At 44.6% G+C, this 15,251-nt stretch overlaps 1 protein-coding gene across 8 annotated transcripts in view; it reads left to right on the top strand.

The window, feature by feature from the left end:
- LOC137376021 (uncharacterized) overlaps positions 1-15,251 on the top strand; it is a 69,097-nt gene that overhangs the window by 46,206 nt on the left and 7,640 nt on the right. For 2 of the 8 annotated variants that reach the window (XM_068043957.1, XM_068043953.1), the window contains 3 exons: positions 6,161-6,268; positions 7,173-7,271; positions 8,362-8,439. In XM_068043957.1, coding sequence (XP_067900058.1) covers positions 6,161-6,268; positions 7,173-7,271; positions 8,362-8,439 — 285 coding nt within the window. Of the gene's footprint in view, positions 1-6,160; positions 6,269-7,172; positions 7,272-8,361; positions 8,440-15,251 lie in introns of those variants that run through there. The other 6 variants (XM_068043955.1, XM_068043959.1, XM_068043954.1 and 3 more) reach the window with 3 other exon arrangements.

The following is a 15,251-nucleotide window of genomic DNA, read 5'->3' as shown; positions in this document are numbered from 1 at the left end:
CTCCTCAAGCCTGCCCCGCCATTCAATAAGATCATGGCTGATCTGTCCCAGTCCTCAACCTCTCTTTCTGGCCTGCTCTGCCTAACCCTCGACTCCCCGAGATTTCAAAAATCTATCTACCTCCTCCTTAAATACATTTAGTGACCTAGCCTCCACAACTCTCTGAGGCAGAGAATTCCAGAGATTCACGACCCTCTGAGAGAAAAAATTCCTTCACATCTCAGTTTTTAGTGAAATTTTCTTGCTTTTGTACTATGCCCTTCCACTGATTAATCCCAGCCTCATCAACTTTTTCTGTCACATTCAAAGATTTAGGTTTGTGAACTCCGAGGCCTTGCTGTTCCTGCGCCCCATTAAAATTATTCCATTTTGTTGAAATTGCCTCTCCTCCTTCTTCCTACCAAATCACTTCTCATTTCTCTGCATTAAATTTCATACTACATGTGTCTGCTGTTATGACCAGGTGAGGAAGGGGTCTCAAGCGCCCCTCTGGCCCCTTTTCTATTTTGGCTGTAACAGGGTTTAACTTTAAAAAACACAGTGTCTTTAGCTTCACCTCAGTGAGTCCTTGCTCGTGCTGTCTAATTGTAATTGTAAAGGAACCAATCAGACAGGCTTTCTCAGGTTTAAACAAGAAAGCTGTAAGTTTATTAACCTTAACACTCCAACACCGTTAAAATTACTAAAAATACGCAACGCAACCACGCGAGCATGCAAACGCGATAAACACACACACAAATAGATACAGAGGAGGAGAAAGAATTAAAGGGGAAGGGTTTGGAGTAGTAAATGGAATTCAGTTATTGGTTGTAGTTTTGCTGTTAAGTCTTTGATTGCAGTTAAGTCTTGCAGTTCTCATTGGGGCCCAATGCAGACTGTCAACTTGTTTCGTTGGTATCAGAAGGCTGCATGGGTCTTCTCTCTTGAGGCTTGCGTTGCTTCCATGGGTCCCTGGAACTTTGCTGGAGAGAGAGACAGAGAGAGAGACTTTGCTTCTCTTTGGTCTTCATAATTTCAGTCTCCCTGAACTTTTCTGTGAGGCACAATTCAATCAATTGCCAGGTTGGCCAGCAAGTTAGTCATGTGACCAGCTTTGTTTGCAAAGGCATCGTCTGTGAGGGTTGTTGATTCTTCAAAGCTTACTAGACACACTCGGTGGGGGTGTGGAGGGTGATTGTCTGTGGAGTGCTGGCTCTTACATAACCAATGGCTCTCAATGCCTGTTGATCATCATTATTGACAAAACCCATCTGACTAATTGAATCAGGGAGCACTCCCATTGTCTCTCAGAATGCAAATGTGCAGCCATGTTTTCAGCCATTCAGCTCTGTGTTTTATTTTAAACAAGTTATGTTCAGTGTCCAGTAAAAGTTGAAAAAGTGTTCCATATGACAAAATTAGTATGTTTCCATTTGGCATGTGTGGTTTCTGTCACACTGCTCATTTCATCAGTCTATGTCCTCCTCAAGTTTGTTACCATCCTTCTTACTGTTTGCTACATTTCAGAGTTTTGTGTCATTTAGCAACTTTGAAATTACACCCTTTCTACCCAAGTCCAGATCAATAACTTATATCAAAAAGCACAGTGATCCTAATACTGACCCCTTGGGGGACATCACCTGAAGCAGTCAGAATTACTTGCTTGCAATTTACTTGAGTAAATGGAACTTTATAGCTCTGGAAGCTATAATTCCAGGTTTCTTGTTTTGAAGTAAACCTGTTTCTGAATTTCGGCCAGCAATACAGTCGGGGATCTGGGTGTACAGGACTCCGACACTCAGTTCCATGCAATTTACATTGGTCAACTAACTTGAAGGCCAGCTATCTGAAAAGCCACAGAGGAAATTCAGATGTAGTACTATTCAGGTGCAAAACAGAAGAAAGGATTTGCATCCATCATTCCTGTGTGTAGTGCCCATTTTCAGCCACTATTTCAGTCAGTCGCATACCCAAGGACCTTCTGTATGGTGAGGTAGCAGGGGCCAGATGACCAGTGGAGCACCCAAAGCTCCGCCTCATGGATGGCTGCTAATATGACATGAAGTTCCTAAGTGTTGACTATCACACCTGGGAGTCACTAACTGGTGAAAGAGGGAAATGGCGACACATTCTGTGGACTAGTGTGCACTACCATGATGACCAATTATTACAGCAGCTTGGCAACAGGCGCCAACATTGAAAACAACAGCTCACAATGACACTTGGCAGCCTCATGTGCAGCATTTGTGGCAGAACATGCCTCTCAAGGATTGGCCTTCACATCATCAGAGCCAGCGAAGGTGCACCAAGAGAAGACACCCCACCTAAATGGATTGTTTGCTGCCTGTCCATCATCTTTCATCGAGGGAAGGATGCCAATCAGAACGGTTACAGCACAGAAGGAGGCCATTTGGCCTGTCGAGTCTATGGTGACTCTCTGCAAGAGCAATTCAGCTAATCCCACACACCCTTTTCCCTGTAACCCTGAAAATTTCTAAACTTCATTGCTTATCCAATTCCCTTTTGAAACCATGATTGAATCTGCCTTCACCACCGTCTCAGGTAGTGCATTCCAGATCCTAACCACTCACCATGTAAAGAAAATGATTTCTCATGTGGCCTCTGGTTCTTTTGCCAATGACCTTGAATTGGTGTCCTCTGGGTCTCCACTCCTCTGCCAAAGAGGACAGTTTCTCTCAATCTACTCTGTCTAGACCCCACATGAATTTGATCACCTCTATCAAATCTCCTCTCAAACTTCTCTTCTCTAAGGAGAACAGCCCCAGTTACTCCAATCTATGCTTGTAATTGAAGTCTGTAAACTCTGGAACCATTCTCCTAAATCTTTTCTCTTGCCCCGTCTGAAGCCTTCACATTCTTTTTAAAGTGTGGTGCCAAGAATTAGACACAATACTCCATTTGAAGCCAAACCAATGTTTTATAAAGGTTCATCATTACTTTCTTGCTTTTGTACTCTATGCCTCGATTTATAAAGCCCAGGATCCCACCGTTGAAGGTGGCAGGGCAGGTTGAAAAACAGTTAATAAGACATACAGCATCCTGGGTTTTATAAATAGAGTCATAGATCCGTCTCCTTCTTAGGCCGTCCTTCAGGACCGAGGATGACTTGCTTCCACTCCGGTTCCATGCGCTCTGACATGGCTAATGGGTCCGATGGGTGAACTGCAGACTCCACCACATGTGGGGCATGTGGTGTTTGAAGAGTTGGAGAAGCGAGTTACTTGGGGGACTGTATGCTCCTTCCACTGCCTGGACTTGGCCTCTGTGTGCTCATGTCGAAATCTCACGAGGTGCTCAGTACCTTTCCGAATAAACCGTCTCCACTTAGTGCAATTAGAGTCATAGAGAGATACAGCTCTAAAACAGGCCCTTCGGCCCACCGAGTCTGTGTCAACCAACAACCACCCATTTATACTACATTAATCCTACATTCCCTACCACATCCCCACAATTCTCCTACCACCTACCTACACTAGGGGCAATTTACCTCTCAACCTGGAAGTCTTTGGCTGTGGGAGGAAACCGGAGCACCCGGCAGAAACCCACGCGGTCACAGGGAGAATTTGCAAACTCTACACAGGCAGTACCCAGAACTGAACCCGGGTTGCTAGAGCTGTGAGGCTGCGGTGCTAACCACTGCGCCACTGTGCCGTCCAGTTGAGGGGCAGGGACACCTGTGATTTGGTGGGTATGTTGGATTTCTTCAGGAATGCTTTGAGAACGTCCCTAAAGTGTTTCCACTGTTCTCCTGGGAGTCATTTGCTGTGGCAAAGCTCAGAGTCGAACAGTTGCTTTGGGAACCTGGTGTTAGACATGTGAGTGACGTGACCCGCCCAGCGAAGCAGGTTTTGGGTGATGAGCACCTTGATGCTGGGAATGTTGTCTTGGGAGAGGGTACTGACATTAGACCGCCTCTCCTACCAACGCATGTGAAGGATCTTGTGGAGACAGCGTTGATGAGATTTCTCCAGTGCCTGGAGATAGCTGCTATAGATTGTATCAGAAACAAATAGGAGCACAGGGATCGCTGCTACCCAATATGTCACGACCTTCGTCCTGGGTTTGAGGTCTCAAATACTTTCTTCCTCAGTCAGCCAATAGCAGAGCTGGCACACTAAAGGTGCTGGTGGACTTCCTCATCTATGTCTGCCTTCGTTGAGGGGAGACTCTGGAGAAATTGGTCCACATTTACTGGGTCTCACTGTGGATCCTAGTTGATGGGGGATGATGCTGTACTGTGGGAGTGGGTTGGAAGAGGACCTCAGTCTTCTGGATGTTTAAAGTACGACCCATCCTCTCGTATGCTTCAGTGAAGGAGTCAATGATGACTTGCAGCTCAGTCTCTGAGTGAGCACATACACAAACATCATCCGCATACTGAAGCTCAATGACTGAGCTTAGTGTGAGCTTTGATTTTGGAGTGGAGGTGACGGAGGTTGAATAATTTCCTGTCCATCCTGTAAGTTATCACTGCTCCTGTGGCGGGATTGCTGGAGGTGAGGTGCAAAATTGCAGTGAGGAAGATGGAGAAGAATGTTGATGCGATGACACAATCTTGGTCAACACCAGCACAAAAGCAAGGAAGTTATGGTGAACATTTATAAATCACTGGTTCAGCTGCAAATGGAGTATTGTGTCCAATTCTGGGCACCACACTGTAAGAAGCATGTGAAGGCCTTGGAGAGGGTGCAGGACAGGTTTATAGGAATAGTTCCAGGGATGAGAAACTTCAGTTATTTGGATAGATTGGCAAAGATGGGACTGTTCTCCTTCGAGAAGAGAAGGTTGAGAGTAGATTTGACAGAGGTATTCAAAATTATGAGGGGTCTGGACAGAGTAAATAGGGAGAAACTGAAATCCAAATACACATTGCTTCCCCCTTATCCATCCCACTAGTTACATCCTCAAGTGATGTTGCTTCTTCCTCAGAGGTCAGCTGTTGCTCTGGCCCTTCCTCATGAGGCTGCATTGACTGACCAGGTGGTAATTCATGATAATTTCAAAGCACAAAAGCAGAAGGGGAGGGGAGGGTTGGGAGGAAAGCAGGAGGTTCACAGTTTGCAATTTCCATTTCATAGCAGGAGTCAGTGGAAAAGGTGCATAAGGCAGCATCATCATCATCATCAATGGCCTTGGCAGTGCTAAGTGTCACTGGCTTCATGGCATTGGTCCCAATAATTCTGTGCTGGTCACCTGCCAGTCCTGTGAGTCTCCTACCTGTTATTGGTGACCTTCTCCTACAAAAGAGAGGGTAGAATGTCAGTGACTGTGTGTCACTGTGTTTGGGTGAGCTGCCTGCTATAGCTGAATAGCTGTAGGTTTATGGAGGCTTGTACAGGTGTGTATGTGGCTGGCATGATTGGAAGACATGTGTGGGTGAGGTTAGTGTAAGGATGAGAGCGGTGCGTTCTCAGTGTCAGGGCGTGTTGCTGCAGGAGTATTGGGGGTGGGGTGTGTTGATCACCGTGAGATGTGGATTGTGTAGTGGGTAGTGTGGTGGGTGTGAACTCAGACGTGCAGATGCATTCATGCACCTTGACTATCCAAATGAGGTTATTAAACTTCTTTCGTCACTGTTGCCATGTCCTGGGCGTCACACTCTGGGCATTAACTGCCATTGTCACATAATCCCATTCCCTACCGAAGGTCAATTGTGAAAGCTGCCTGCCTCTCAGTGGAAACACAGCTTCCTTCCTGGCCTTCACCTTTCTAACCAGTGCATCCAGAGTGGCGTCACTAAAGCAGGGAGCCCCTTCTTTGATGTCGTGCACCATTTTCCTTCTCTCTGAGTGCTTCAGAGTAGTTATCAAGGAGCCTGCAGTGCATTTCTGCGACTTCCCTTTTATAGGGACTGCGCTTTTAAAAAGGGAAGGCTGCCTGGAGCATGTGGTTTCTTCAGAATGCTACTCGTCTCCCTGCGGTGCGTAGATGGTCCAGGCAGTGCAACGGAGACCAGTTCAGCACGGGAGCTGCTCATGGCTGTGCTACAGTCAGGGAAATTGGGGGATTTAGTACACAAATTTTACATGCTGCCCACCTCGTTTCCAACAACTGCAGCAGGTTATGCATCATGGCCCCTGTGCCCGCAAATCAGAGCGAACCAATTTCTAGCCCTTAATCTATTAACTAAATGTGAAATCTGTGCTTATTCTTCTGATAGGTCGTTCCACTTTCAAACATACCAATGTTGTTATTTTTGGAAGTCTGGCTCTTCTCCTCATCATTATCCTGGCACTGGTACTGAGTCTAAGAAAGTGCAAGGTTGCAGGTAAGATATGTAAATTGCTGCGTTCAATTTCAAGTCTGATACATGTAATAAAATGTGAATGTGGCACATGATTCCCAAATCCAGGAATGATAATGATATCCTTGTTTAATTTTAAACAATGTAATTCACTCGGATTGCATAAACAGATGTGTTGGTTTTTCTATGTGTCAAATATTCTTGGAAGGCAACAGTTCCTGAACTGCTAGAATGATGGGAGTTCAGTACGAGACGATGCAACTGATCACAGCTGTATAACAAAATCAACAACCTAGATTTATAGAGTGCCTTTAATGTGGAAAAACATCCGAAGATGCTTTACAGGGGTGTTATTAAACTGAATTTGACACTGAGCCACATATGCAGATATTTGTAAAAGCAAAATACTGCGGATGCTGGAAATCTGAAATAAAAACAAGTAAATCTGGAACCACTCAGCAGGTCTGGCAGCATCTGTGGAAAGAGAAGCAGAGTTAACGTTTCGGGTCAGTGACCGAAGAAGGATCACTGACCCGAAACGTTAACTCTGCTTCTCTTTCCACAGATGCTGCCAGACCTGCTGAGTGGTTCCAGCATTTCTTGTTTTTATATTATATGGAGGTATTTGGACTGGCGGCCAAAAGCTTAGTCTAAATTTTAAACTCTAAATTTTAGGCTATGCCCCGAGTCTGAGACTCCCCAACCACAGCGAATAGTTTCTCTCTATCCAATCAGTTCCCATTAAAATCTTTAAAACTACACTCAAATTATCAAATCACCCCTTAACCTTCTAAATTCCAAGGAATACAACCCTAGTCTGTGTGATCACTCCTTGTAATTTAACCCTTGAAGTCCAGGCATCATTCTACACTGCATTCCTTGTAAGGAAAGCTGAACGCATGTTAATGGGCGATTTCTGTATGAATAGGTTCAGGGAATCAAAGACAGAAACCTCTGCAACGAGGGGAAAATACAGAAGAGGCACCTCAGCTTTATTCAAATATTAATGAAATCCAGCAAATTCAAGGTAATATTTAAACACTAATAACATAACAGGGATTTTAATGTGCTCTGCGCAGTTGTTCATAGCAATTGCGTAATTGTAATTTTCAGTTTTACATAAAATGACACTCAAACACAGAAATGTTATTCCTCTATTCTGTCACATTCAAATATCCTGTTGATTGCAGGTTCATTTTCTTATTCTTCATAATCAGTTCCCATTCTTACTGTTAGGTCTCCAATCCAGAGTCTGGCTATTCAGGAACTTTCTAAAGCTTAGTTCCCAGGATGCTGTGGAACATATGCCACTCAAATTCACAATTCCTAAACACCCCGGAGTGAGACAACTGTTGATGAGACTAGTCAGTTACCCAACTGGAAACCTGTTGAAACTCATTCATTGAGAGCAATAGGAACTCAAGCTGCGAAGTGATCTGGAACTTTCTACAATGTAGTTCAATACTATTGTATGTCAGGATGTGATTTTCATTAAAATAAAAGCAAAATACTGCGGATGCTGGAAATCTGAAATAAAAACAAGAAATGCTGGAACCACTCAGCAGGTCTGGCAGCATCTGTGAAAAGAGAAGCAGAGTTAACGTTTCGGGTCAGTGACCTTCTTCGGAACGAAACATTAACTCTGCTTCTCTTTTCACAGATGCTGCCAGACCTGCTGAGAGGTTCCAGCATTTCTTGTTTTTATTTGTGATTTTCATTATTTGTTATATTTGTAACATTTTCCAATCTTCATTTGAAGAGTACGTTCAAACCATAGACATTAAGAAACCACGTCACACAATGATAGCCTGCACCAGTTTAAATCTCACTTATAGTTTGTCATGTATCTCAATTAACAGTCTGATTAATAGCTACATTTTGAGTCCTTAACACTTCCCCTCTCAAAAATCGATCCTACATTATCTGAGATATTACCTACAAACATTAGATGCTGCCAGCACACATCACAATACTCTACTATTTCGAAAACCACTTGTGACCCTAATCACGCAAATCTATCTCATTAGCAACGGAGCAATTTTTTTAAGCCATACCTGATATAGCTTTTTGAAAAACAAACCATGCTAATGTCTGAATCAGAAAAATATTTTTTCCAGAAGATAATGAGACGCTGGTGCCTGAGACAAGTAGTTTTGCTGATTATGCTGAAGTCAATCAAAAGGCAAAAGAAGACAGTAAGTAGATAAATCATAATATGTTGCTCGATCTCAGTGTAGGTATTGTTTATATAGAAACTGTGAGATTGCATTGAGTTAAGATTTTGTTTCTAGTTTAATACTTTGGTGAAAAAGCTCTTCAGATATGCAATGATAAATTCTGAGATATTTTCACAATTTTTAGTAAAGTTGTGAAGCTGGGCACTTGTGCTAAAATTGGGAGAGCTGGCCCACAGACTAGTCAAGCAAAAGCCTGTCATAGTCATACTCACAGAATCATAGCTGAGAGTTAACATTCCAGATTCATCCCATACCATCCCTGAGTACATCGTGCCCCATCAGCAGGACAGATCCAACAGAGGTGGCAGCACAATGGTAAACAGTTGGGAGGACATGGTCCTGGGAGTCCTCGACACTGACTCTGGACTCTCTGAAGACTCACGGCATCAGGTCAAACATGGACAAAGCCCTGCCACATCCAATCATGAATGGTAGTGGACAGTAGAACAACTCACAGGAGGAGGAAGCTCCATAAACATCCCTATCGTCAATGATAGCCAAGCATGTCAGGGCAAGAGACAAGGCTGAAGCATTTGCAACCATCTTCAGCCAGAAGTGCCAAGTGGATGATCCACCTCAGCCTTCTCCTGAGGTCCCCACCATCACACAGTACCTTCCGTACAGTCGCTAGCCTCTGTGCTTCCCCTAAGTTATAGAATCATAGAATGGTGACAGCACAGAAGGAGGCCATTTGGCCCATCATGTCCATCCCAGCTCTCTGGAAGAGCAAGTCACCTAGTCCCACTCACCCACTTTTTTCCAGTAGCCCAGCAAAGTCTTTTGCTTTTGATAATTATCCAATTCTCTTCTGAATCATCCTCCACCACACCTTCAGGCAGTGCGTTCCAGATCTGAACAAGACACTACGTAAAAATGTTTTTCCTCATGTTGCCATTGCTTTTTTTGCCAATCGTCTTCAATTGGTGTCCTCTAGTTCTCGACCCTACTGCCTACAGGAATCGTTTCTCCACATCTAATCTATCCAGACTCCTCATTATTTTTAAACCTCTATCAAATCTCCTCAACCTTCTCTTCTCAAAGGAAAACAACCCAGCTTCTCCAGCTGATCCACATAACTGAAGCTCCTCATCCCTGGAACCATTCTTGTCAATCTTTTCTGCACCCTCTCTAAAGCCTTCACATCCTTCCTAAATCATGGTGCTCAGAATTGGACCAAATACTCCCAGTTGAGGGCGAATCAGGGTTTTATAAAGATTCATCATAAATTCCTTGCTTTTGTCCTCCATTCCCCTATTTATAAAGCCCAGGAACCCACATACCCAACTAAAATATATTCTCGAGAGGAAGAAAGTTAAGGATAACATAAAGACAAAAACTAAGGCATACCATATTGCAAAGGCCAGTGGCAGGCTGGAAGATTGGGTATCTTTTAAAGATCAACAAAGGGTTACTAAAAAAGTAATAAAAAGAGCAAAGGTAAATTATGAAAGAAAACTAGTGCAAAATATAAGAACGGATTGCAAAAGCTTCCATAAGTATATAAAAGGTAAGAGAGTAGCTAAAGTGAATGTTGGTCCTTTGGAGGATGAGACTGGGGAGTTACTAGAGGGGAACACAGAAATGGCGGAGACACTAAATCAGTTTTTTGCCTCAGTTTTCACGGTGGAGGACACTAGTACCATCCCAATAGTAACAGGAAATGCAGAGATTATAGGAAGAGAGGAACTTAGAAAAATCATCATCACGAGGGAACAAGTACTGAGCAATCTATTGGGATTGAAGGCAGACAAATCCCCAGGGCCTGATGGCCTACATCCTAGGGTCTTAAAGGAAGTGGCAGCGGAGATAGTGGATCCATGGGTTATAATATTCCAAAATTCCCTGGTTGCAGGAAAGGTTCCAGTGGATTGGAAAAATGCTAATATAACACCCTTGTTCAAAAAGGGAGGGAGGCAGAAAGTAGGAAACTACAGACCAGTTAGTTTAACATCTGTCATTGGGAAATTGTTAGGATCCATTATTAAGTAAGTAATAACGGGATATTTAGAAAGTCAAAACACAATACATCAGTGTCAGCATGGTTTTATGAAGGGTAAATCGTGTTTGACTAATTTGCTAGAGTTCTTCGAAGCTGTAACAAGCAAAGTGGATAATGGGGATCCTGTAGATGTAGTATATCTGGACTTCCAGAAGGCATTTGATAGGGTGCCGCACAAAAGGTTAATGCACAAGGTAAGATCACATGGGGTTGGGGCAATTTATTAGCATGGATAGAGGATTGGCTAACCAACAGAAAAAAGCGAGTCAGGATAAATAGTTCCTTTTTCTGGTTGGCAAGATGTAACTCGTGGGGTGCCACAGGGTTCGGTCCTTTGGCCCCAATTATTTACAATATATATTAATGACTTGGATGCAGGGGTAGAAGGTACAATAGCCCAATTTGCAGATGAGACTAAAATAGGTGGGATAGTAATTTGCAGTAAAGAAATAAGAAATTTACAAATGGATATGGGTAGGTTAGGTGAACGGGCCAAAATTTGGCAGATGGAGTCTTTCTTACTTTCTTTGGCCTCCTTGTCTCAAGAGACAATGGGTAAGCGCCTGGAGGTGGTCAGTGGTTTGTGAAGCAGCGCCTGGAGTGGCTATAAATGGCAATTCGAGAGTGATAGACTCTTCCACAGGTGCTGAAGATAAAGTTGGTTGTCGGGGCTGTTGCAGAGTTCGCACTACCCTTGCGCTTCTGTCTTTTTTTCCTGCTAACTGCTATGTTTCTTTGACTTGCCACACTTTAGCCCCACCTTTATGGCTGCCCGCCAGCTCTGGCGATCGCTGGCAACTGACTCCCACGAGTTGTGATCAATGTCACAGGACGTCATGTCGCGTTTGCAGACGTCTTTAAAGCGGAGACATGGACGGCCAGTGGGTCTGATACCAGTGACGAGCACGCTGTACAATGTGTCCTTGGGGATCCTGCCATCTTCCATACGGCTCACATGGCCAAGCCATCTCAAGCGCCGCTGGCCCAGTAGGGTGTATATGCTGGGGATGTTGGCCGCCTCGAGGACTTCTGTGTTGGAGATACGGTCCTGCCACCTGATGCCAAGGATTATCCGGAGGCAGCAAAGATGGAATGAATTGAGACGTCGCTCTTGGCTGACATACGTTGTCTAGGCCTCGCTGCCGTAGAGCAAGGTACTGAGGACACAGGCTTGATACACTTGGACTTTTGTGTTCCGTGTCAGTGCGCCATTTTCCCACACTCTCTTGGCCAGTCTGGACATAGCAGTGGAAGCCTTTCCCATGCACTTGGTGATTTCTGCATCGAGAGACAGGTTACTGGTGATAGTTGAGCCGAGGTAGGTGAACTCTTGAACCACTTCCAAGGCGTGGTCACCAATATTGATGGATGGAGCATTTCTGACGTCCTGTCCCATGATGTTTGTTTTCTTGAGGCTGATGGTTAGGCCAAATTTGTTGCAGGCAGCCACAATCCTGTTGATGAGTCTCTGCAGACACTCTTCAGTGTGAGATGTTAAAGCATCATCGTCAGCAAAGAGGAGTTCCCTGATGAGGACTTTCCGTACTTGGTCTTCACTCTTAGATGGGCAAGCTTGTAAAACCTGCCATCTGATCTTGCGTGGAGGAAAATTTCTTCTTCTGAGGACTTGAACGCATGTGAGAGCAGCAGGGAGAAGAAGATCCAAAACAGTGTAGGTTTGATAACACAGCCCTGTTTCACGCCACTCAGGATAGGAAAGGGGTCTGATGAGGCACCGCTATGCTGAATTGTGCCTTTCATATTGTCATGGAATGAGGTGATGATACTTAGTAGCTTTGGTGGACATCCGATCTTTTATAGTAGTCTGAAGAGACCACGTCTGCTGATGAGGTCAAAGGCTTTGGGGGAGATCAATGAAAGCAACGTAGAAGGGCATCTGTTGTTCACTGCATTTCTATTGTAGCTGGCGAAGGGAGAACAGCATGTCAATGGTCGATCTCTCTGCTCGAAATCCACACTGTGCCTCAGGGTAGACATGCTCAGCCAGCTTCTGGAGTCTCTTTAAAACGACTCGAGCGAAGACTTTCCCCACTATGCTGAGCAGGGAGATTCCACGGTAGTTGTTGCAGTCACCGCGGTCACCCTTGTTCTTATGGAGGCTGATGATATTGGCATTGCGCATGTCCTGTGGTACTGCTCCCTCATCCCAGCACAGGCAAAGCAGTTCATAGAGTGCTGAAAGTATAGCAGGCTTGGCACTCTTGATTATTTCAGGGATAATGCCGTCCTTCCCAGGGGCTTTTCCGCTGGCTAGAGAATCAATGGCATCACTGAGTTCCGATTTTGTTGGCTGTACGTCCAGCTCATCCATGACTGGCAGAGACTGGGCTGCATTGAGGGCGGTCTCAGTGACAACATTTTCCCTGGAGTACAGTTCTAGGTAGTGCTGCACCCAGCGGTCCATTTGCTTGCATTGATCAGTGATTGTGTCCCCTGATTTAGATTTGAGGGGGGTGATCTTCTTGATGGTTGGCCCAAAAGCTCTCTTAATGCCATCATACATTCCTCTGATGTTTCCGGTGTCAGAGGCCAGCTGAATATGACTGCATAGGTGTTGCCAGTAGTCATTTGCGCAGCGCCTGGCTGTTCTTTGTGCAGTGCTTCTGGCTGCTTTAAGTTCTACGGATGTTAACTCGCTGGGGGCTTTCTTGTAGTTCAGCAGTGCAATGCGCTTAGCGGCTATAATGGGTTCCAGCTCTTCAAACTGAGATTGAAACCAGACTGCATTCTGCTTCACACGTTTGCCATAGGTGATCACTGCTGAGTCATAGATGGCGTCTCTGATGTTGGCCCACTTGGTCTCTGCATCCCCTGTAGGAGTGTTTTGAAGGGCTTTTTCAAGTGAATTTAGAAACTTATCTAACAGCTGTGGATGAGAAATTCTGCGAGTGTTGATGCGCAGGCGGCCCTTCTGCTTGGAGTGAGTCAGCTTCTTTGATGGAGATGGAGTATATCGTGGATAAGTGTGAGGTTATCCACTTTGTGGAGAAGAATAGAAAGGCAAATTATTATCTAAATGGAGAGAAACTTCAGAATGCTTCAGTGCAGAGGGATCTGGGTGTCCTCGTGCATGAATCACAGAAAGCTAGTATGCAGGTGCAGCAGGTAATAAGGAAGACAAATGGAATTTTGGCATTTATTGCTCAAGGAATAGTATATAAAAGTAGGGAAATGTTGCTGCAACTGTACAAGGCATTAGTGAGACTGCACCTGCAGTATTGCGTACAGTTTTGGTCCCCTTACTTGAGGAGGGATGTAGTTGCAGTGGAGGCAGTTCAGAGGAGATTCACTCGATTGATTCCAGAGTTGAGGGGTTTGTCTTATGAAGAGAGATTGAGCAGTTTAGGCCTTTACTCTCCAGAGTTTAGAAGACTGAGAGGAGATCTAATTGAGGTAGATAGAGGATTAAGAAGATTGACAAAGTAGATATAGAGAGGATGTTTCCTCTTGTGGGGCAATCTAGAATGAGAGGTCATAGTTTTAGGATAAGGAGTAGCAGATTTAAAATGGAGATGAGGAGAAAATACTTCTCTAAAAGGGTCGTGAGTCTGTGGAATTCACTACCCCAGAGTGCGGTGGATGCCGGGACATTGAGTAAATTTAAGGAGGAGATAGACAGATTTTTAATTACTAAAGGGTTGAAGCGTTATGGAGAACAGGCAGGAAAGTGTTGCTGAGGCCGAGATGGGATCAGTCATGATCGTATTGAATGGCGGAGCAGGCTCGAGGGGCTGAATTGCCTACTCCTGCTCCGAGTTCTTATGACCGTATGACCTTTATTAACCACGTTGTCAACTTGCCCTACCACCTTCAATGATTTGTACACAAAAAAAAGGTCTCTCTGCTCCTGCACCCTCTTTAGAATTGTACTCTTTGTTTTACATTGCCTCTCCTCGTTCTTCCTAGCAAAATGAATCGCTTCACACTTCTCTGCATTAAATTTCATCTGCCATTTTCTGCCCATTCCGCTGGCCTGTCTAAGTCCTCTTGGAGCTTATCACTATCCTCCTCACAGTTCATAATACTTCCAAGTTTCGTGCCATCCACAAATTTTGAGAATGTACCTGATAGACCAAAGTCTAGATCATTAATCTAGATCAAGAAAAGCAGTGCTCCCAAATTTACATATTAACCAGAGCTACTGTGAGCAGGGCTTGAACTGCATGGAGAAACCCCATTGAATTTCAAAGCCAGCACTTTAACCATTCAGCCATCACAGCTGGCATTAATTTGAGAAGTACTGATTCATCAGTTGAGGAAGGGCAGTAGGTGGTAATCAGCAGGAAGTTTCCTTGTCCATGTACTCAATGTTCGTCACAACGAGTGGCTCAGAAGGGCCACAACTGACCCAATTGGCCGAGTCCTGAAGGACTTATCTGCTTGACTGGGCCTGTGGCAGATGGTGAGAGAACCAACAAGAGGGAAAAAACCTACTTCACCTCATCCTCACCAATCTATCTGTCACAGATGCATCTGTCCATGACAGTATTGGTAGAAGTGACCACCGCACAGTCCTGTGGAGACAAAGTCTTGTCTTCACAAAGAGGACATCTTCCATCATGTAGTGTGGCACTGCCACTAAATGGGATAGATTCAGAACCGATGTTCTGATGTAACAACTCAAAACTGGGCATCCATGAGGCGTTGTGGGCCATCAGCAGTTGCAGAATTGTATTTCACCACATTCTGCAACCTCATGGCTTGGCATATCCCTCACTCTACCATTACCATCAAGCCAGGGGATCAACCC

This window comes from Heterodontus francisci, chromosome 12 (assembly GCF_036365525.1).
Source record: "Heterodontus francisci isolate sHetFra1 chromosome 12, sHetFra1.hap1, whole genome shotgun sequence".
Taxonomy (NCBI): domain Eukaryota; kingdom Metazoa; phylum Chordata; class Chondrichthyes; order Heterodontiformes; family Heterodontidae; genus Heterodontus; species Heterodontus francisci.
Note: the sequence above shows the minus strand (reverse complement) of the source record. Positions and strands in the feature narration are given on the sequence as shown.